The 19,353-nt window shown below is 73.3% G+C and overlaps 3 protein-coding genes and 1 long non-coding RNA gene across 4 annotated transcripts in view; 3 read left to right on the forward strand and 1 right to left on the reverse strand.

Moving 5' to 3' along the window:
• On the forward strand, positions 1-2,254 carry GMPPB (GDP-mannose pyrophosphorylase B). Its single transcript, XM_036432269.2, is given in 10 exon segments — positions 1-335; positions 446-526; positions 612-660; positions 773-915; positions 1,077-1,235; positions 1,307-1,385; positions 1,453-1,580; positions 1,658-1,840; positions 1,915-1,981; positions 1,984-2,254. Coding segments are annotated over 10 exon segments (1,080 nt in total). The 5' UTR covers positions 1-206; the 3' UTR covers positions 2,046-2,254.
• The window catches only part of RNF123 (ring finger protein 123), a 22,472-nt gene continuing 5,347 nt past the window's right edge, over positions 2,229-19,353 (reverse strand). The window contains exons 9-39 of the mRNA XM_036432260.2: positions 19,137-19,204; positions 18,851-18,976; positions 18,584-18,698; positions 18,382-18,486; positions 17,979-18,104; positions 17,801-17,893; positions 17,647-17,720; positions 16,388-16,505; positions 16,043-16,142; positions 15,602-15,663; positions 15,409-15,480; positions 15,089-15,209; positions 14,466-14,567; positions 14,017-14,123; positions 13,737-13,935; positions 13,358-13,503; positions 11,978-12,061; positions 11,384-11,491; positions 10,033-10,210; positions 9,369-9,443; positions 9,090-9,177; positions 8,739-8,826; positions 8,542-8,626; positions 6,882-7,021; positions 6,598-6,786; positions 6,246-6,321; positions 6,043-6,127; positions 2,947-3,089; positions 2,741-2,835; positions 2,571-2,656; positions 2,229-2,497 (exon numbers count right to left, since the gene is read on the reverse strand). Coding sequence (XP_036288153.1) covers positions 2,248-2,497; positions 2,571-2,656; positions 2,741-2,835; positions 2,947-3,089; positions 6,043-6,127; positions 6,246-6,321; positions 6,598-6,786; positions 6,882-7,021; positions 8,542-8,626; positions 8,739-8,826; positions 9,090-9,177; positions 9,369-9,443; positions 10,033-10,210; positions 11,384-11,491; positions 11,978-12,061; positions 13,358-13,503; positions 13,737-13,935; positions 14,017-14,123; positions 14,466-14,567; positions 15,089-15,209; positions 15,409-15,480; positions 15,602-15,663; positions 16,043-16,142; positions 16,388-16,505; positions 17,647-17,720; positions 17,801-17,893; positions 17,979-18,104; positions 18,382-18,486; positions 18,584-18,698; positions 18,851-18,976; positions 19,137-19,204 — 3,504 coding nt within the window. The 3' untranslated portion in view covers positions 2,229-2,247. The remainder of the gene's footprint in view (positions 2,498-2,570; positions 2,657-2,740; positions 2,836-2,946; positions 3,090-6,042; positions 6,128-6,245; positions 6,322-6,597; positions 6,787-6,881; positions 7,022-8,541; positions 8,627-8,738; positions 8,827-9,089; positions 9,178-9,368; positions 9,444-10,032; positions 10,211-11,383; positions 11,492-11,977; positions 12,062-13,357; positions 13,504-13,736; positions 13,936-14,016; positions 14,124-14,465; positions 14,568-15,088; positions 15,210-15,408; positions 15,481-15,601; positions 15,664-16,042; positions 16,143-16,387; positions 16,506-17,646; positions 17,721-17,800; positions 17,894-17,978; positions 18,105-18,381; positions 18,487-18,583; positions 18,699-18,850; positions 18,977-19,136; positions 19,205-19,353) is intronic.
• AMIGO3 (adhesion molecule with Ig like domain 3) lies at positions 3,430-6,004 on the forward strand. Its single transcript, XM_045579585.1, has one exon. The coding sequence runs from the start codon at positions 3,544-3,546 to the stop codon at positions 5,056-5,058; it is 1,515 nt and encodes a 504-aa protein (XP_045435541.1). The 5' UTR covers positions 3,430-3,543; the 3' UTR covers positions 5,059-6,004.
• The window catches only part of LOC123652082, a 23,684-nt gene continuing 18,791 nt past the window's right edge, over positions 14,461-19,353 (forward strand). Inside the window, exon 1 of the long non-coding RNA XR_006741186.1 lies at positions 14,461-14,582. This is a non-coding gene — a long non-coding RNA (uncharacterized LOC123652082). The remainder of the gene's footprint in view (positions 14,583-19,353) is intronic.

Below are 19,353 nucleotides of genomic sequence, written 5' to 3' on the forward strand. Positions count from 1 at the left end.
GGGGCCGGCCGAGTTTGGGGCCGCGGCCGTCCGTCCAGTCCGCATCGCATCCGGGTTTGCGGGGCGGGGATACGGCGTCGGGGGTCCCGGGCGGACCAGAGCGCCAGTGGGTCGGCCCGGCGGCTGGAGTGAGTGACAGGGTCGGCCAGGCGCCGCGGTGCCCCCGGAGCGCGGCCTCGGTCTCCGGCCGCCCTTCCGCCGGCGCCATGAAGGCACTGATCCTGGTGGGCGGCTACGGGACGCGCCTGCGGCCGCTGACGCTCAGCACCCCGAAGCCCCTGGTGGACTTCTGCAACAAGCCCATCCTGCTGCACCAGGTGGAGGCGCTGGCCGCGGTGAGGCCCGGTCGGGGAGGACGGCCGGGCGCGGGACGGCCGCGAGCGAGCGGGCTGGGGGCGCCCGCGCCGCCGGCTCAGCGCGGGCGCCCGTGCGGTTCTGCCCACAGGCCGGCGTGGACCACGTGATTCTGGCCGTGAGCTACATGTCCCAGGTGCTGGAGAAGGAGATGAAGGCGCAGGAGCAGCGGGTGAGGCTTGATCCACTCTTGCCCTTCCGTCCGTCCCCACTCCGCCTCCCTCGGGGAGGACCCTGACCCGGCTTCTCCCTTCCAGCTGGGCATCAGAATCTCCATGTCCCACGAAGAGGAGCCTCTGGGCACCGGTCAGTGACGGGGGAGCCCTTGTGGAGAGGCTCAGGGCTGGGAAATGGGGCCTGCTGAGCCTGGGTGCAGGGCTCCGACCCCGGAAAACGGAGATCTGCTCCCGCCCCCTAGCTGGGCCCCTGGCCCTGGCCCGTGAGCTGCTGTCCGAGACTGCGGACCCTTTCTTCGTCCTCAACAGCGACGTGATCTGCGATTTCCCTTTCCAAGCCATGGTGCAGTTCCACCGGCACCACGGCCAGGAGGGCTCCATTTTGGTAAGGACCAGGCCTGACCTCCCGCCTCCCGGGCCCAGCCTCCCGGCCCCGCCTTGACCTGCCCAGTCCTTGTGAGCGCGGAGCGGGGCAGCCTCTAAGCACTGGGGCACAGCCCGAGGTTCAGGACAGCCCATGCCCAGGCCTGACGCCCCTGCACGCAGGTGACCAGAGTGGAGGAGCCCTCCAAGTACGGCGTGGTGGTGTGCGAGGCCGACACCGGCCGCATCCACCGGTTCGTGGAGAAGCCGCAGGTGTTTGTGTCCAACAAGATCAACGCGGGCATGTACATCCTGAGCCCCGCCGTGCTGCGGCGCATCCAGGTGGGTGGGGCGGGCGCTCTGAGGCCGGGAGGCCGGCGCACCGCCCCTGCTCACGCGCTCCCCTCCCACAGCTGCGGCCCACATCCATCGAGAAGGAGGTCTTCCCGGTCATGGCCGAGGAGGGCCAGCTGTACGCCATGGAGCTGCAGGGTGAGGCAGGAGGCCCGGGGCGGGTGGCCGGTGGCGGGGCTGAGCCTGACGTACTCCCGCCCTCCAGGCTTCTGGATGGACATCGGGCAGCCCAAGGACTTCCTCACGGGCATGTGCCTCTTCCTGCAGTCGCTGCGGCAGAAGCAGCCTGAGCAGCTGTGCTCGGGCCCCGGCATCGTGGGCAACGTGCTGGTGGTGAGCCCCGGTCCCGCCCTGGCACCCTCGCCTCGGGGACAGAGGCCCCACGTGTGCTTTCCCCCGCCCCGTCCTAGGACCCGAGCGCCCGCATCGGCCAGAACTGCAGCATCGGCCCCAACGTGAGCCTGGGCCCCGGCGTGGTGGTGGAGGACGGCGTGTGCATCCGGCGCTGCACGGTGCTGCGGGACGCCCACATCCGCTCCCACTCCTGGCTCGAGTCCTGCATCGTGGGCTGGCGCTGCCGCGTGGGCCAGTGGGTGAGCCGCCGGGCCGGGCCAGGCCAGGGGGCGGGGGGCGGGGCAGCGGCCTCCCTGACGGGCTGCCCCCCCAGGTCCGAATGGAGAACGTGACGGTGCTGGGGGAGGACGTCATCGTTAACGACGAGCTCTACCTCAACGGGCCAGCGTGCTGCCCCACAAGTCCATTGGCGACTCGGTGCCGGAGCCTCGGATCATCATGTGAGCGGCCGGCGGAGCCCCGCGTCGGCCAGGGCACCCTGGCCTGGGCGTCCCAGGCCCGGACTCGCTGCGTGTCTGGGAGCTGGACCGGGTGGAAGCAGTTGGACACCTGCTTCTGTGGACACAAACCGGGCGGGGTCCTTGTGGGTACCCCCAGCCCACCCCCTCAAGAAGGCCGGGCGGGCTGTTGAATAATAATTTAATGCTCACGTGGCCCTGACTGCAAGTGGAGCGCAGGCACAGTGCGGGCTGGGCTCCCACCCCGGGGGACGCGCGGGGGTGGGGGTGGTTGGCAAGAGGAGCTCATACATAGGGCCCAGCTGGGTGTGGACGCAGACTAGGCCGACGAGGAGGGTGGCGCCCCCGCTGCCCGCCTTCCAGTCCTCCACCGCCGTGATGGTGGCTTTGCAGAAGAAGCAGTCCTTGTTGTTCATCAGGTGCTGGTTGATGCAGGCTCTGCAACGGGAGGGAGAGGGCCGGTGTTCCTCGGCCCCGCCCGCCTGCGGGGGGATGGGGGGGGCACACTTACTTGCAGGACTTGTGGCCACAGGGCTGGAACACGGCCGAGATGGGGTGCGCATAGCAGATGGGGCAGAGGTCCTCCTCGCTGGTGGGCTGCGGGGAGCACAGGGCACAGTGGACACACAGGCCTCAGCGCAGCCCTGCCTCAGGCACCGCCTGGCCTGGGGGCCCACTCACCAGTGAGGCCGCGGCGGCCTGGGCAGACGCAGCCGTCAGGTGCGCCAGCATCTGCTCCACCTGGGCCAGCTCCTCGCTGCTGATGTAGTCCGTGTCTGGGGGGGGGTAAACAAGTGTCAGGCCCACTGTGGTCCCGGAACCCAGGGCCTCCTGACCGGGCCAGTGAGGTTCCCGCCCAGCCCCCAGTCCGCTGCCCTGCCACTCACAGCTCTGGAGGGAGAAGCGCTTCCGGTCAGGGGTGGGCAGGGCCGTGCCGGGGGCGGGGGGCTCCGCGTGCCCCAGAAGGTAGCGGATGGAGCGGAGCTGGAAGCAGGGGTCCGCCAGGAGCACCGATGTGGCTTTCTCCCTCCTGGGTGGGAGGGTGCAGGGGGATGGGCTGGAGGAGCTACTGGAGCGGGTGGGTGGCCATCCAGCCCGCCCCATACCTACGGGCTTCTACCCCCATCAAAGGTCCGTGCCCTGTAAGGGCTCAGGGCGCCACCAGCAGGCAGTGCTGGTCCCCTGCTCCCTGTATTCGTGGGCCTTTCAGAGGCGGCCCCGCCCCGCCCCCTCGGCGACAGCCAATGGGGGCCCCGCCCCACGGCGAGCCTGCCCCCTCGGCAGCAGCCAATGGGAGCCCGCAGCCCCGCCCCTGGGCGGTCCCTCCCGGGAGTACTTAGGCCGAGTGCCCGGGGCACTCGGAAGCCGGGAAACCCAAGAAGGCGCCGAGAGGAGCGGCCGCTGTGCGGGCGCCGTTCCCCGTTCCCTCCTGCCTCCCGGGCCGCCGGCGGAGCAGAGCGGGGAGTCCCGGGCCGCGCCCCGCCATGGCCGGGCAGGCGGTGCTGGGCGCCCTGCTGTGCGCGCTGCGCGCCGGCGCGGGCAGCCCGGACCCCGAGGGCGCCTGGCCCGCGGCGCCCCTGCGCTGTCCGGGCAGATGCGTCTGCGCCGCCGACCTGCTGAGCTGCGCGGGCCTCGGGCTGCAGGACGCGCCGGCGGAGCTCCCCGAGGCGGCCGCCGACATCGACCTGAGCCACAACGCGCTGCAGCGCCTGCGGCCGGGCTGGCTCGCGCCCCTCGCCCGGCTGCGCGCCCTGAGCCTGGGGCACAACCAGCTGGCAGCCCTGGGGCGCGGCGCCTTCGCCAACGCCAGCGGCCTGCGGCGGCTCGACCTGTCCTCCAACGCGCTGCGGGCGCTCGGCCGCCACGACCTGGGCGGGCTGGGCGCGCTGGAGACGCTGCTGCTGTTCGACAACCGCCTGGCGCACCTGGACCCGCTGGCCTTCCGGGGCCTGGGCGCGCTCCGCCGCCTCTACCTGGGCTGCAACGAGCTGGCCGCCTTCTCCTTCGACAGCCTGCACGGCCTCAGCGCCAGCCGCCTCCGCACGCTGGACCTCTCCTCCAACCGGCTGGCCCGCGCCCCCGTGCCCGCCCTGGCCGCGCTGCCCGCCTTCCTCAAGGACGGCCTCTACCTGCACGACAACCCGCTGCCCTGCGACTGCCGCCTCCTCCGCCTGCTGCAGCGCTGGCGCCAGCGCGGGCTCAGCGCCGTGAGCGACTTCGCCCGCGAGTACACGTGCCTGGCCTTCCGGGTGCCAAGCTCCCGCGTGCGCCTCTTCGCGCACAGCCGCGTCTTCGAGAACTGCTCCGAGCCCCCGGGCGGCCTGGAGCAGCCGGAGCAGCAGCGGGAGGTGCAGGTGGGCGCGCGCCTGACGCTGCACTGCGCCGCCAGCGCCCCCGCCCGGCGCGTGGCCTGGGTCTCCCCGCAGGGGGAGCTGCTGGTGCCGCCCGGGGCCCCCGACCGCAGCGTCGAGGTGCTGGCCAATGGCACCCTGGTCATCGCGAGCGTGCAGACGTGGCACGAGGGCGTCTTCGTGTGCCTGGCCACCGGGCCCGGCCTGCAGCACAACCAGACGCACGAGTTCAACGTGAGCGTGCACTACCCGCAGCCGGCGCCCGAGGCCTTCAACACGGGCTACACCACGCTGCTGGGCTGCGTGGTGGGCCTGGTGCTGGTGCTGCTCTACCTGTTCGCCCCGCCCTGCCCCGGCTGCCGCCGCTGCTCCCGGCGCACCTGCTGCCGCCGCCGCGGGCCCCGCACGCCCAGCCCGCTGCAGCAGCTGAGCGCGCAGTCCTCCGTGCTCAGCGCCACGCCACCCGACGCCCCCAGCCGCAAGGCCAGCATGCACAAGCACGTGGTGTTCCTGGAGCCGGGCCGGAGGGGCCTGGACGGCCGCGTGCAGCTGGCAGTGGCCGAGGACTTTGACCTCTACAACCCCGTGGGCCTGCGGTTCAAGGTGGGCTCCGCGTCCACGAGCTCCACGGGCTCCGAGGGGCTGTGATGCCCTCGCCGCCCGGCCCCGCCTGCCGCCTGCCCGCGCCCTGCTGCCCGGAGCTCCCCGGAGCTGGGGGAGGCCCCTCACTGGGGCCCTCGGCACGGGCCCTGCGGACCTTTCCTGGAGACGAGGCCACGGGAGAGCCTGGCCTGGAGCGGGCGGTGAGGGAGGGAGCAGGTGGGTGGGGGTGACCTGGCCCATCTCCAGGCAAAGAGGAAGCACCCTCCCCCGGTAACAGGCCCCGCGCACCATCCGACCTCCTTCCCAAGTGGCCTCTCCTGTGCCCAGGGCATCGCAGGCTGCAGGGCAGCCTCTCCCGGCTCAGCACAGGGAGGGCACAGAGGGCGGGGCACACTGCAGGCCCTGGAGGCTCAGCTCTGCTTCATCTAATGGCCAAGGGCCGGCCTCGCCCTCCCGCGGGGCAGGGCAGCTGGGGACCTGGGGAGCGAGCAGAGCTGGGGCCGCTCGGGGCCTGGATTGGACCGTCACAAGTTTCCTAATAAAGCCGGACCCTGCAGACCCCCAGACACGTGTGCTCAGTCTGTCTCGGCAGCGCTGTCATCACAGGTGCCCCGGCCCTGCCTGAGGCTCTGATGTGGGGTCCCTGCTTCTACTCAGCTGCTACTGCCACCGATTCAGGCATTGCAGCCCTCAGCCGTGGTACCCCAAACCTGCCCGAGGCCCATCTCCCAGACGAGGAGGCAGAACTGCCAGGAGCCCTGTGCAGTCCCAGGGCCCCACCCCCCACTCACCCTGCACAGCCCCACGGGGGACCCCCACACTCAGCCTGCACAGCCCCACGGGCCCCCACACTCAGCCTGCACAGCCCCACGGGCCCCACCCTCCACTCACCCTGCACAGCCCCCCGGGGGACCCCCACATTCAGCCTGCACAGCCCCACGGGCCCCCACACTCAGCCTGCACAGCCCTACGGGCCCCACCCTCCACTCACCAGGCACAGCCCCACGGGGCCCCCACCCCCACACTCACCCTGCGGCAGGGCCGTGCACCAGGAGCCGCACCAGGATGCCCGTCACGGCCACCAGGATGGGGTAGTGGTCCACGCTCTCCAGGCCTGGGGAGGGGAGGGGTGAGCCGCCCATGCTGGGCGCCCAGCAGTGCCAACCTCCCTCCCGCCGGGCCCGAGGCTGGGTGCCCGCCGGCTGTCCGGCCGAGGGGCGGCCGGTCCTCACCGGGCAGCCACAGGGTGACCACACGGTCGAAGAGGTTCCTCTCGGCCGTCACGCGGTTCAGCACCTGGTTCAGCAGCTGCGGGGGCAGCAGTGTTGGCGGCCGGGCTCCCCAGTCCCCGCGGCCGTCCGGCCCCCCGGGCCCCCCCCCCGGCCCCCCGGCTGCCCGCCCGGCTCCCTGGCTCCCCCCGGCTCCCGGCCCCCCCACCCGGCCCCCTGGCTCCCGGCCCCCCGGCTGCCCACCCGGCCCCCTGGCCCCCCCTCCGGCTCCCGGCTCCCCGCCCGCCCGCCCGGCCCCCTGGCCGCCCCCCGGCCCCCGGCCCCCGGCCCCCGGCCCCACGCTTGGCGGACCCACCTGGGCGAGCCGCTGCAGCAGCATCTCGGAGGTGGGCTGGGCCGAGTCCAGGAAGACCTCGGGCACCAGGGTCACGGTCATCTCCAGGACGCGCAGCAGGCTGACCGACAGGTCGAAGCAGGTGGCGCACACCTTGAGCTGCCGCGTGTCCACGAAGTTCCGCTCCAGGCGCTCCACGGCCTGCTGGATCTGAGCGCCGGGGGTCAGGGGGCCGGGGGTCAGCGGCCGGGGGTCAGCGGGGTCAGGGGTCAGTGCCGGCCCCCGCCCGCACGCCCCGGGCCCACCTCCTGGATCATGCCGATGAACTCCGAGAAGGCCCAGTTGAGCTGGTTGAGGACGCTGTTGAGGAAGCTGGGCGCCACGTCAGGGTCCTGGCGCAGCAGGTCCGCCATGTGCTGCTGCAGCAGGAGGGAGGGGCAGGGCTCTGCGGGCGGGGGTGTGTGTGTGTGTGTGTGTGTGTGTCAGGGGGGAGGGGCAGGGCTCTGCAGGGGGGGGGCAGTCAGGAGGGAGGGGCAGGGCTCTGCAGGGGGGGGGCAGTCAGGAGGGAGGGGCAGGGCTCTGCGGGCGGGGGGGGGGCGGTCAGGAGGGAGGGGCAGGGCTCTGCGGGCGGGGGTGTGTGTGTGTGTGTGTGTGTCAGGGGGAGGGGCAGGGCTCTGCAGGGGGGGGGCAGTCAGGAGGGAGGGGCAGGGCTCTGCGGGCGGGGGTGTGTGTGTGTGTGTGTGTGTGTGTGTCAGGGGGGAGGGGCAGGGCTCTGCGGGCGGGTGTGTGTGTGTGTGTGTGTGTGTGTGTGTCAGGGGGGAGGGGCAGGGCTCTGTGGGCGGGGGGGGCGGTCAGGGGGGAGGGGCAGGGCTCTGCGGGCGGGGGGGTGTCAGGGGGGAGGGGCAGGGCTCTGCGGGCGGGGGGGGGTGTCAGGGGGGAGGGCCAGGGCTCTGCGGGCGGGGGGGGGTGTCAGGGGGGAGGGGCAGGGCTCTGCGGGCGGGGGGGGGGCAGGCGGGGGGGAGGGGCAGGGCTCTGTGGGTGGGGGTGTGTCAGGGGGGAGGGGCAGGGCTCTGCGGGCGGGGGGGGGTGTCAGGGGGGAGGGGCAGGGCTCTGCGGGCGGGGGGGCAGTCAGGGGGGAGGGGCAGGGCTCTGCGGGCGGGGGGGGGTGTCAGGGGGGAGGGGCAGGGCTCTGCGGGGGGGGGCAGTCAGGGGGGAGGGGCAGGGCTCTGCGGGGGGGGGCAGTCAGGGGGGAGGGGCAGGGCTCTGTGGGCGGGGGGGGGCAGTCGGGGGGGAGGGGCAGGGCTCTGCGGGCTGGGGGGGGGGCGGTCAGGCTGGGGGCCGGACGACGGCTCGGGATGCTCAGGCTGTGGGCCCGGCAGGTCCCAGGCCGTGGGCTGCAGGGAGAGCGAGGTCGGCGGAAACCGGAGCCGCCTGCTGGGCCGAGGCCAGCTCCCTCCAGAGCCTCCGGCCGCCCTCCGCGCCCTTGGCCGGCCTGGCCCGGGGCTGAGGGGGTGGGCACCAGGCCTGGGCGACCGGCGGCAGGAACTAGAGCCCGCAGCCTCCGCGGCTCCCTCCCCAGCAGATCAATAGCCGCCGCAGCCGCAGGCCCGAGGCCCCTGCCCTCCATGGCAGCTCAATTCTACCCTCCGGGCGGCCAAGGCCACGGCCAGGCCTCCCCAAAGGCAGAGCCGCCGGTGGGCGGGGGAGAGCCGCCGGGGAGAGCCGGGCGGTGCGCGGACAGGCTGGCCCAGCGTCCCCAGCCCCCAGCCCCCGGCCCGCCCGTCTGTGCCCTGGACGCGGGCACCCCGGCCGGGGGCAGAGCCGGCGGAGGACACGGGCCAAGGTCAGGGAGCACCTGGAAGGCGGTCCCAGTGACTGACCCGCCGGCCTCAGGCCCACGGGCACCGGGGCGGGAGCGAGGACCAGGGGGAACGCCCCCGGGAGCCGGGAGCCGTGGGCACTCACTCTGCAGGCTGGGCAGGTTGGCGTCCTCGGGTTTGACCTTCAGCAGGTGCGGCAGCCGTGTGTAGCGGTACCCGAACCCACAGCCCTGTGGCGGGCGGGCGGGCGGGCGGGCGGGCGCGGTCAGTGCGAGCCCTTCGCCTCGGCCCACCCCTCCCGCCCCGCCCCCGGCCCCTCCCGCCCCGCCCCCGGCCCCTCACCTTCCAGAGCCGCACCAGGATCCAGTTGGTCTGCGCCCAGGGCCGCTGCTCGTAGGGAGCCAGGAGGCTCCTCACCATGGCGACGCGCCTGGGGGGTGGTGGGAAGGGGGGCACAGGTGAGGCCCAGGGGCTGTGTGTGTTGGGGGGCACAGGTGAGGCCCGGGGGGCTGGGCGGGGGCGGGGGCACAGGTGAGGCCCGGGGGGCGGGGCGGGGGGGGGGGCACAGGTGAGGCCCGGGGGGCTGGGCGGGGGAGGGGGCACAGGTGAGGCCCGGGGGGCTGGGCGGGGGAGGGGGCACAGGTGAGGCCTGGGGGGCTGGGCGGGCGGGGACGGCCCTCCCCCCGCACTCACTGCTCCTCGGGGATGCGCTCCACAGCCCGCAGCGAGTGAGGGTAGCAGACGTAGCTGGCCAGCGCCTGCATCAGCGAGTCCCGGATGTCTGTGGGGGGAGGGGCTCAGCGGGGGCCTCGGGCCCACCCGGCTACACCCATGCAGCAAACAGCCAGCCAGATACACCCCCCATCCCCACCCCCATCCCACCCCCCCACCCCCATCTCCACCCCCCCATCCCACCGCGATCCCATCCCCCCATCCCCCCCGCACCACCCCAGCCTCTGCAGGGCCCCTCACCAGTGCCCACAATGCGGGTGTCGGCGAAGTGCTTGGCCAGGATGGCAGCCAGGCGGGTCAGGGTCTCCTCATAGCCTGGGGGGGGGGGGGGCGGCAGGCTAAGGGCTGCGGAGCTGGCTCCCAGGTGGGTCTGGGCCCAAGCTCAGCCTCAGCGACGGTAAACGGCTGAGGTTGGACTTGCTGTGGGATGGGTCCTGGCGGGGTGCTAGCCGAGCCCACCCCTCGATGCTCAGCAGTCAGATGCCCGGCACCTACAGCGCTGCCTGAGGAGGGCAGCGCCGGGTCCGAGGGAGGGCAGCCCGCAGCCAGACCCGACGTAGCCACCCCCCAGCCGGGAATCAGGGGTTCCCGTGTGGCCCCCCTCACTGTGATCTACGGCGACAGCGCCACACCCCATGGCAGTGCCGGGCGCTGGGGAGGCACCAGGAGGAAGTGAGAGCAGGATCCGTCTGGTGCCCCCTCCCCGCGCCAGCGAGGGGCTGCAGGCTCGGGCGGCACAGGCCGGGCTCCAGCGCGCGGCACTGGCAAGTGCGGGTCCGAGCTGGCGAGCGGAGCAGGAGCTGCTCGCTTCCCATGCTCAGACCGGGCTCACCAGGCCCCACCCGCCCGCCCTGCCCGCTGGGCCCTCACCAGGAGCTGCCCCAGGCCCTCCTGCTGGGCTCACCCGGGAGCTGCTCCAGGCTGTGCACGGGCCCGAAGTAGTTCTTGAGGGCGCTGTAGCTGTTGATGGCCACGCTCAGGTAGAACTCGGGCAGGAAGGCGAAGAGCGAGCCGGTGCGGTCGCTGTGCTCGATGGTGCGCAGGCAGACGCGCAGCAGCCAGTAGATGTCCAGCATCTTCTCCTGCGGGGCACGGCTGCTGGTGGGCTCCCGGACGCGGCTGGGGCCGAGGACGCGCCCAGGAGGCCGGCAGGCAGAGGCGCTCCGCGGAGGGCGCCGTGAGCAGACGCCAGGAGGCCTGCTTTCCCCACCGAGAGCCCGGCGGGTTCCAGAGAGATCGAGCCCAAGAGCCGCACGGAACCTCAAGGACACCAGCCGCCAAAGCCATCTGGACAGAACCCGCCGACCTCACACCGGAGCCCACCGCCTGTCCCAGCGGCCAGAGCCGCGCCACCACACGGCGTCCGGGCAGACAGGCCGGTGCGGACGGGAAGACGCCCGGAGGAAACCACACACGTTCGGACTCCGCGCGGAGCCAGCGCTGCGGCAGCGCCTCGAGCAGCTCACCCCAGAGCGGCGATTCCGCTTCTGAGCACAGCCCACACCTCGGACCCACAGCGCCAGGCTGTCAGGGACGCACAAGGCGGCGCAGACAACGCACCCGGCCCCCAGCGACGTGCGGGCAGCAGCCAGGGAGCCGCGGCAGACCAGCGCTGTGGCTCTGGACGCGCGGGAGGATGCTGGCTGAGGGCAGGCGCGGCAGGGGCGGGGGCAGGGAGCCGTGTCAGTGGGTGTGAGTGTCAGGTTGGGAAGCAAACACGCTCTGGAGGTCTATTCACACCGATGAAAGCACTGACCACCGAGCCGAACCCGGAGGTGACCGAGGCGCTGAGCGGGGTTTGACTGCGGCTGTGAAGGTGACGGCACAGCTGGCCGATGCTCCAGGAGGAGCGCCAGCCTCGAACCCGGAGCCAGGACTGCTGCCTCGGGGTACGTGCCGCAGCGCGGGGAGCAGAGGGAGCTCGCCTCTGTCCACCCTCAAAGCCGCTCGGGGGCCTGGCCTCTCTGCCCGCTCCGGGGGGCCCCTGGCGTCGGGCGCACTGGACCCCGCCCGGCTGGTCACCGATGGCGGAGCATGAGTGAGCAGTGCGAGCGGTGTCTGCGAGGAGCTGCGGGGGAGGCGCAGGGAGCAGGCGGCGGGGACAGACGCTCGCCCGCAGTGTCCGAGTGGGGGCCTGGGGGCTGAGGTTCCGGGACGCGGGGGGGGAGTGTGCCGAGGCCCAGGCGCAGGGGCGTGAGGCTGCCAGCCTGTGCCCAGGGGCTGGAGGGCGGCACTGCCTGCCCGCCCCTGCTCACCTGGGAGTAAACAGTGGCGTGGACCCAGGCCAGGCGGCGGCTCAGGTGGTCCAGCTTTTCCGAGAAAACTTTCTGGCTCTTGGTCAGCTCCTCCAGGATGTCCTTCCTCTGCCAAGGAGAAGGCGGTCAGGACCGGCCGCGCCCACGGCCTCGAGCCCCATGGTGGCCTGGGCGCAAAGGGTGAGGAGCAGGCCGCGGGCGGGTGCGCTGGGGGCGGGGCACGGCTGGGCAGTCCGGGGCGCGATGGCCGCAGGCAGCTGGGCTGGGCCTGCCCGGCGGTGAGCCGCGGAGGGCCCAGGGGGGGACGGCCCGGCGCTTCCTGCTGACGCTGCAAGTGCCAGGAGCGCTCAGGCGGATCCATAATTGATGAGGTCGGAGGGTGCGCCGAGCACTTAGCGCGGGCGGGCGCCTCGGCACAGCACGGCGGGCGATGGGCTCGGAGTGTACCGGCCTGTGCCAGCCCCCGCGACGGGCTCCGGTCCGGGCGGGGGCGGGGCGAGAACTGCTGAGGTCACCCCGCGGAGCCGGGCAGGTCTCCCCGGCCGACCTCGGACCCCGGCGGCAGGCTGCCCGCCCCCACCCGCACACACTCACCCGCTGGGGGCACCGGCGCAGCCTGTCCTCCGTGCTCCTCAGTGCCGCCGCGTACTCGCTGACGTCGTCGGACACCCCCACCATCTGGAGGGACAGCCACGGTGACCGCCGGCCAGCCTGACGCACGGCGGGCGCGTACACTCAACGCACACACACACACACACACGCACACACAGCATACACACGCACGCACACACACCAGGGCACGCACACACACCAGGGTGCGCACACACAACGCACACACACACACACACACGCACACACAGCATACACACGCACGCACACACACCAGGGCACGCACACACACCAGGGCGCGCACACACAACGCACACACACACACACACACGCACACACAGCATACACACGCACGCACACACACCAGGGCACGCACACACAACGCGCACACACACACACACACGCACACACGGCATACACACGCACGCACACACACCAGGGCGCGCACACACAACGCACGCACACACACACACACATGCACACGCACACACGCACACATGGCATACACACGCACGCACACACACGCACACACGGCATACACACGCACGCACACACACCAGGGCACGCACACACACCAGGGCGCGCACACACAACGCACACACACACACACACACGCACACACAGCATACACACGCACGCACACACACCAGGGCACGCACACACAACGCACACACACACACACACACACACACGGCATACACACGCACGCACACACACCAGGGCGCGCACACACAACGCACGCACACACACACACACATGCACACGCACACACGCACACATGGCATACACACACAACGCACACGCACACACGGCATACACACGCACGCACACACACCAGGGCGTGCACACACAACGCACACACACACACACACACGCACACACGGCATACACACGCACGCACACACACCAGGGTGCGCACACACAATGCACACACGCACATGCGCACAGATATACACGTGCACGCACATGCACACCCGCGCGCACACACACATATACACATGCACACACATGCACATACCCGCACGCACGCGCGCGCACACACATAAACACGTGCATGCACACGCACACACCCGCGCGCACACACACGTGCATGCACATGCACATACCAGCACGCACACACATATACACATGCATGCACACGCACACACACATACACGTGCACGCACGCACACACCCGCGAGCACACGCACACACCCGCGCGCACACACCCACGTGCGCGCACACACCCGCACTCGCACACACACACACACACGTGCACACGCACACTCGCACACACACACGCACACGTGCACACGCACACTCGCGCACACACACGCACACGTGCACGCACACGCGCACCGGCGTGCACAGCCCTGCGCCGCGGACCTTGCCCAGCTGCTGGTGCGCGCTGAGGTTGTACATCATCACGGCGCCATCCAGCACCTCCAGCAGCGAGTTCTCGGTGAGGGGCTGTCCCGGCTCCTCGGGCGGCCGCCCCAGCAGCAGGCCCTCGTTCCACTGGCTGCCCTCGACTGGAGGCGGGGCGGTCAGGCCGGCCACCCGGGGCCGGAGGCACCGGAGCCGCCCGCCGCCCGGCAGGAGGGAGGCCGGGGAGGGAGGCCGGCGGCGGCTCCGGACCTATTTCTGTGCCATCGATCCGCCTGGAGTGTACTGCCCTGCCCTTGAGGCTGCGGGGCTGGAGGCGGGGAGGGGGGCGGGTGTCTCGTGGGGACTGCAGGGGGGGCCCTCAACGCCCGACACCTACTGTCCTCGCGGGTCCTCTGCTCGGCGCTCAGCGTGCGGACCTTCGCCTTCTCGGCGGAGCTCAGGGGCCGCCGGGGGGTCATCAGGGTCGCGGCCGCGGTGCTGAGGAAGCGGTTGGCTCGGCCCAGTGTCGGGGAGCTGAGCCAGCCAGGCCGGGGCAGGGGCAGCGCGCCCCCAATGGCCAGGGCCTGCAAGGGGCGCTGCGGGAGAGGAGCGGAGCTGTCAGCTCCCGGAGGGCATGTGTGGCCCCGCCCGGGAGGGGGAGTGCCCCCCCCATGCACCGGGGCCGCGGCCGGGGCCGGCTCCTGGTCCTCGTCCAGGTCGTCCATGGTGGCCGCCTGCAGCTCCAGGGGGTCAATCAGGATGTTGGCCTTGGACGCCAGGTCATCTGGGAGGAGGGCAGGGCTCAGGCCAGTGGAGGGCGAGGGTCCCGGCCGGGCAGGGTCTGGCAGGGCCCACTGGCCTCTGTGCCTGCGCCCCACCTGGACGTGCCCCGTGCACCGGGGACTCCTCTTGTGGAGACTGGGTGGCAGGGCACCCCATCACCCCTCCCTGTCCCTGTGCCTCGCCAGGGCCCCAGGGTGCCCCCTCTGCCAGCACCCATACCCGCCGCCCTGCAGGGCCCAAGGCCAGAGGCGGCGGCAGAGCAGCCTCTCCCCCAGGCGGTGCTCGGGCGCCCTCTGGTGGGCACGCACGGCAGAGCGGCGCCCTGTGCCCGCCCGGGCCGCACCTTTGAGGGTCTTGCGCAGGTGGGAGAGCAGCCCCCCGAGGCGCTGCTGGTCGAAGTAGTCCACCTTGCCGTTGTAGAAGACCTGGGGTGGGACGTAGGCCTCTGCGCGAGGCCGGCGTCAGGCCCAGCGGGGCTTCCGCCGCCCGGGGGCCACCTACCCCCTCCCGCCCCCCCCCCCCGCCCCAGGGCCACCTACCCCCTCCCGCCCCCCCCCCGCCCCAGGGCCACCTACCCCCCCCCCCGGCACACAGCAGGCCCCCCGCCGCCCGGGGGCCACCTACCCCCCCCCTACCCCCCCCCCCCCCCCCCCGCACACAGCAGCCACCTCCACCCACCCCATCTCAGGTCAGTGCCAGCAACAGCACAGCCTGGGGTGAAGGGGAAAATGAGAGCCGCCCCCCCGCCGTGGGGGTCCCCCAATGCAGGGCGCCTAAAGGGCGGTGTCCCTTACAGACTCGGGCCAGCACCTCAGCCCGAGGCGCCCGGACTGCAGGGAGGGCTGGCCGCTGGGCGCCTGTGGGCCCTGTCAGCGTGGACGGCTCACAGTCCCCCCCAGGGCTCCTGCCCCGCTGCCTGCCCCCCAGGGCTGGCTCTGCCCTGCTGGCTGAGCCCGGCCCACTCACCCTCGCTGGGGGAGGCGTGGGGGGTGGCGGCCTTGTACTCGTCCCAGCAGCAGCGCAGGGCAGTGACCAGCCGGTGCAGGAAGCAGACCATGTACTCCGGGGGGCACAGCAGGGGCGCGTTCTGCGGACACAGGGCACAGCCATCGCTGCTCCAGCCCAGCCAGCCCACGCCTCCCGAGTGCCCGGGTGCTCCTGGGCAGAGGACGGAGGGCAGGGGCAGGGGACCGGCTCGGAGGGAGGGAGGCGGCGGAGAGGGGGCAGAAGCCAAGCGCAGAGCCTGCAACCAGCCAGGGCCCTGGGCTGCCGCCTGCGACACCCACCCCCCGGCCGCTGGCGTTCTCCTGCAGGAACTTGCGGAACTTGGTCAGGAAGATGTACCGGGAAGCCTCCCCCTGCCGGCGGGAAGGTGAGAGCGATGAGCTGAGGACACTGCCCAGGCTGGACCTGCCCTGGGGCGGGGCCGGGCCGCCCGCCCACCCGCCCACCAGGGACCCTCCCAGGCGCGGCTCTCACCCCGTTCTCATCCTTGTTGTTCAGCAGCAGCTTCAGGATCTGCACCTGCAGTTCTTCCACCACTGGGGGGGGAGCACACTGAGCCCCGCAGCCCTGCCCTCGGCCGGGACAGGAGGGGTGCAGGCGGGGGTGGGGCACCCCGAGCCCAACACCCACGCCCGTGTGCACCCCCAGCCGCCCGCCCGCCTGTGCCCCCGTGTGCGCCCCCAGCCACCCGACCCCCCCCCCGTGTGCGCCCCCAGCCGCCCGCCCGCCTGTGCCCCCATGTGCGCCCCCAGCCACCCGCCCCCGCCCCCCCCGTGTGCGCCCCCAGCCACCCGACCCCCCCCCCCCGTGTGCGCCCCCAGCCGCCCGCCCGCCTGTGCCCCCGTGTGCGCCCCCAGCCGCCCGCCCGCCTGTGCCCCCGTGTGCGCCCCCAGCCGCCCGCCCGGAGGGCCTGACCCTCGATGCGCTGCTTGAGCCTCTGGCAGCCCCGCTCGTAGGCGCGCCTCCGCAGCCGCTCCTCGGCAGTCTCCTCCTGCACCTCCTGGCTGTCCTTGCCCTGGCGGGGCAGGAGGGAGACAGCTGGCTCCCCACCCCCCCAGCCCAGGCCGCCCCTCAGACCGCCGCCCGGCCCGCCCCCCCCCCCCCCCCCCGCCCGCCGCCCGCCCACCCACCCGCCCCTCAGACCGCCGCCCGGCCCCCCTCCCCCCCGCCCGCCCGCCCGCCCACCCGCCCCTCAGACCGCCGCCCGCACCCCCCCCCCCCCCGCCCGCCCGCCCGCCCCTCAGACCGCCGCCCGCCCACCTCCTTGCTGGGGCGCTGGGGCCACCAGGTGGTGGGGATCAGCTGCTGCAGGCCGGCCTCCTCCACGCGCAGCGGGCTCTTGATGTGGAAGAAGACGGCGGAGCGGAGCGCGTCGAAGCTGGACCGTCAAGGCATCTCTGCTGGGTAAGGCCCCGCCCATCCTCTCCGTCCTCCCGAAGCTCACCTCCGCGCCCCCTCCTCCATGCCCCCCTGCGTGCCCTCTCCTCCGCACGCCCACCAGTCTCCATGAGCCCCAGAGGGTGTGGCCGTCAGCCCACCTCGCTGGTGCCCATGCGTGTACATGTGCAGGACAGGCGGCCGGGGGACAGGAGGCCGGGGACAGGCGGCCACAGGGACAGGCGGCCGGGGGACAGGAGGCCAGGGACAGGAGGCCGGGGACAGGCGGCCACAGGGACAGGAGGCCGGGGACAGGCGGCCGGGGGACAGGAGGCCGGGGACAGGCGGCTGGGGGACAGGAGGCCGGGGGACAGGAGGCCGGGGACAGGCGGCCACAGGGACAGGAGGCCGGGGACAGGAGGCCGGGGACAGGCGGCCGGGGACAGGCGGCCACAGGGACAGGAGGCCGGGGACAGGAGGCCGGGGACAGGCGGCCGGGGACAGGCGGCCACAGGGACAGGAGGCCGGGGACAGGCGGCCGGGGGACAGGAGGCCGGGGACAGGAGGCCGGGGACAGGCGGCCACAGGGACAGGAGGCCGGGGACAGGCGGCCGGGGGACAGGAGGCCGGGGACAGGCGGCCGGGGGACAGGAGGCCGGGGACAGGCGGCCACAGGGACAGGAGGCCGGGGGACAGGCGGCCGGGAAACAGGCGGCTGGGGGACAGGAGGCCAGGGGACAGGAGGCCGGGGGACAGGCGGCCGGGGGACAGGCGGCCACAGGGATAGGAGGCCAGGGGACAGGAGGCCAGGGGACAGGCGGCCAGGGGACAGGAGGCCGGGGGACAGGCGGCCGGGGGACAGGCGGCCACAGGGACAGGAGGCCGGGGGACAGGCTGGACAGGGACAGGGCCTGGTGGCCTCTCCAGGAGGCGGAAGGCCCCAGAGAATAGATCAGCACACTCCTGCCAGGGGCCCAGAGCCTCGCTCCCCGCTGTTCTACTTGCGAGCCCTCGCCATTCTGCACTTCTAGATCTCGGGAAGCCCGACCCGGGTGCCCCCACAGCTCCCAGGCGCCCCAGAATCTGTCTGGAGATCCTGCTCGGCCGGCCCCTCCTGGGGCCCGGCAGTCAGGCCAGGATACAGGACGCTGCTCAGCAGGAACTTGCGGGACCGGTTGTGCCTCAGGATGGCCACGGTGAGGCGCAGGTGGAGGATCTGCGGGGCGGGGCGGGGAGGGGGTGCTCAGAGGGCGGCGAGGCGAGGGCCCAGCCCTGGGCCGCGGGCGGCGGGCGCACCTGCAGGCTGAGGTCGGGGACGATGGGCGAGAAGCGGTAGAGCCGCAGCAGGGCCATCATCAGCTGCCTGAGGCAGTCGTGCACCTCGTGGTCCTGGGGGAGAGCGGCTGCTCAGGCGGCGGCCAGGCTGGCCCTCCCAGGAGCCGGCCAGCGGCCGAGGCCGAGCCTGCAGCCTCACCTCCATGAAGAGCCACAGGAGGTCCAGGATCTGGCCCACCACGGCCTGCGCCTGCTCGGGGCTGCCCGCCTCCACCAGGCCCAGCAGGAAGCTCGTGAGCACCGACTCCACCAGGTACACCTTGCGCTGCTCGGGGCGGGGGCACCGTGAGGGCGGCCCTGCACCCACACGGGGCACCGGGCGGGCAGCGGCCAGGCCCTCGCACAGCCGGACCCGGGCCCTCAGCCCTGCTGAGACACAGGGCCCCTCCCTCCCCTTCCCCCCTCGGGCTCCGCCAGGCCGCCCGCACCCTCCCCCTCCCTAGGACCCGCCCTGCAGCCTCTTCCTCGCTGGGTGACCTCCCTGGGGTGTGAGGGCTCCCGGGCCCTCCCAGGGGGAGGAGCAGACCCTGGCCAGCCCTCACCAGCAGCGGGGCGAAGCGGTGGAAGATGTGGGCCAGCGTGAGCAGCGCCGTGGGCTGGCCCTGCAGCTGCCACCGGGGGCTCTCCTTCTCCAGCAGCCGGCCCTCCTGGGGGGAGGGGCTGTGAGGGGGCAGGCTGCGGGAGGCCCCGGCCCGGCCCGGCCCGGCCCGGCCCGGCCCCGGCCCGGCCCGGCCCCCCACTCACCACGGGGTCCAGCTCCACGCTGAGCACAGCCCGGAAGCAGCCCAGCAGGCGCTGGGCCCGCACCAGGTCAGCGCGCGGCGGGTCCTGCAGCGGCCGGTAGCCCGCCACGGGGTAGGTGTCACAGTTAAGGCGGCCCGGGCCCCCCAACAAGGCGCTACGGCTACGGGACTGCTGCCCCCACCCCGCCCACCCCGCCCGCCGGGCTGCGCCGTCACTCCCAGGCGGCAGGCCCTCGGCCGGCCCAGCGCGCCTCCGACGGAAGGATATCGCAGGGGGCGGCTGCCGAAGTTGAAGGCCACGGACTCCTTGAAGGAGAGGCTGATGGCTGGGAAGTAGGCGATGCCCGGGCCCCGGGACAGGTTCTCAAAGGCGGTGCCCAGCGATGCGCCGTTCCTGGGTGGGGGGGAGGGAGGGAGGCCAGTGGGCATGCCAGGCCGATGGGCTGCCCCTCAGGCCACCCTCCAGGGCCGGGGCGGGCGGCCGGGGGAGAGGCCCAGGCCCGGCTGAGGGGGCGGGGGGAAGGGGACGGGGCAGGAGGCGGCAGGAGGCTCACAGGCTGAAGGACAGGGTGCCAGCGTCCAGGTCGATCAGGCAGCTCACGATGTCCCCGGCGGCCCACGCCTGCGGGAGAGGCTCAGATGCAGCCGACGCCCGGCCTCAGCCCCTCAGGCCGCCCGGGGGGGGGGGGGGGCTCAGCCCCTCAGGCCGCCCGGGGGGGGGCTCAGCCCCTCAGGCCGCCGGGGGGGAGGGGGGGGCTCAGCCCCTCAGGC

Source organism: Pipistrellus kuhlii, unplaced genomic scaffold (genome assembly GCF_014108245.1).
Source record: "Pipistrellus kuhlii isolate mPipKuh1 unplaced genomic scaffold, mPipKuh1.p scaffold_m20_p_11, whole genome shotgun sequence".
Classification (NCBI taxonomy): Eukaryota; Metazoa; Chordata; class Mammalia; order Chiroptera; family Vespertilionidae; genus Pipistrellus; species Pipistrellus kuhlii.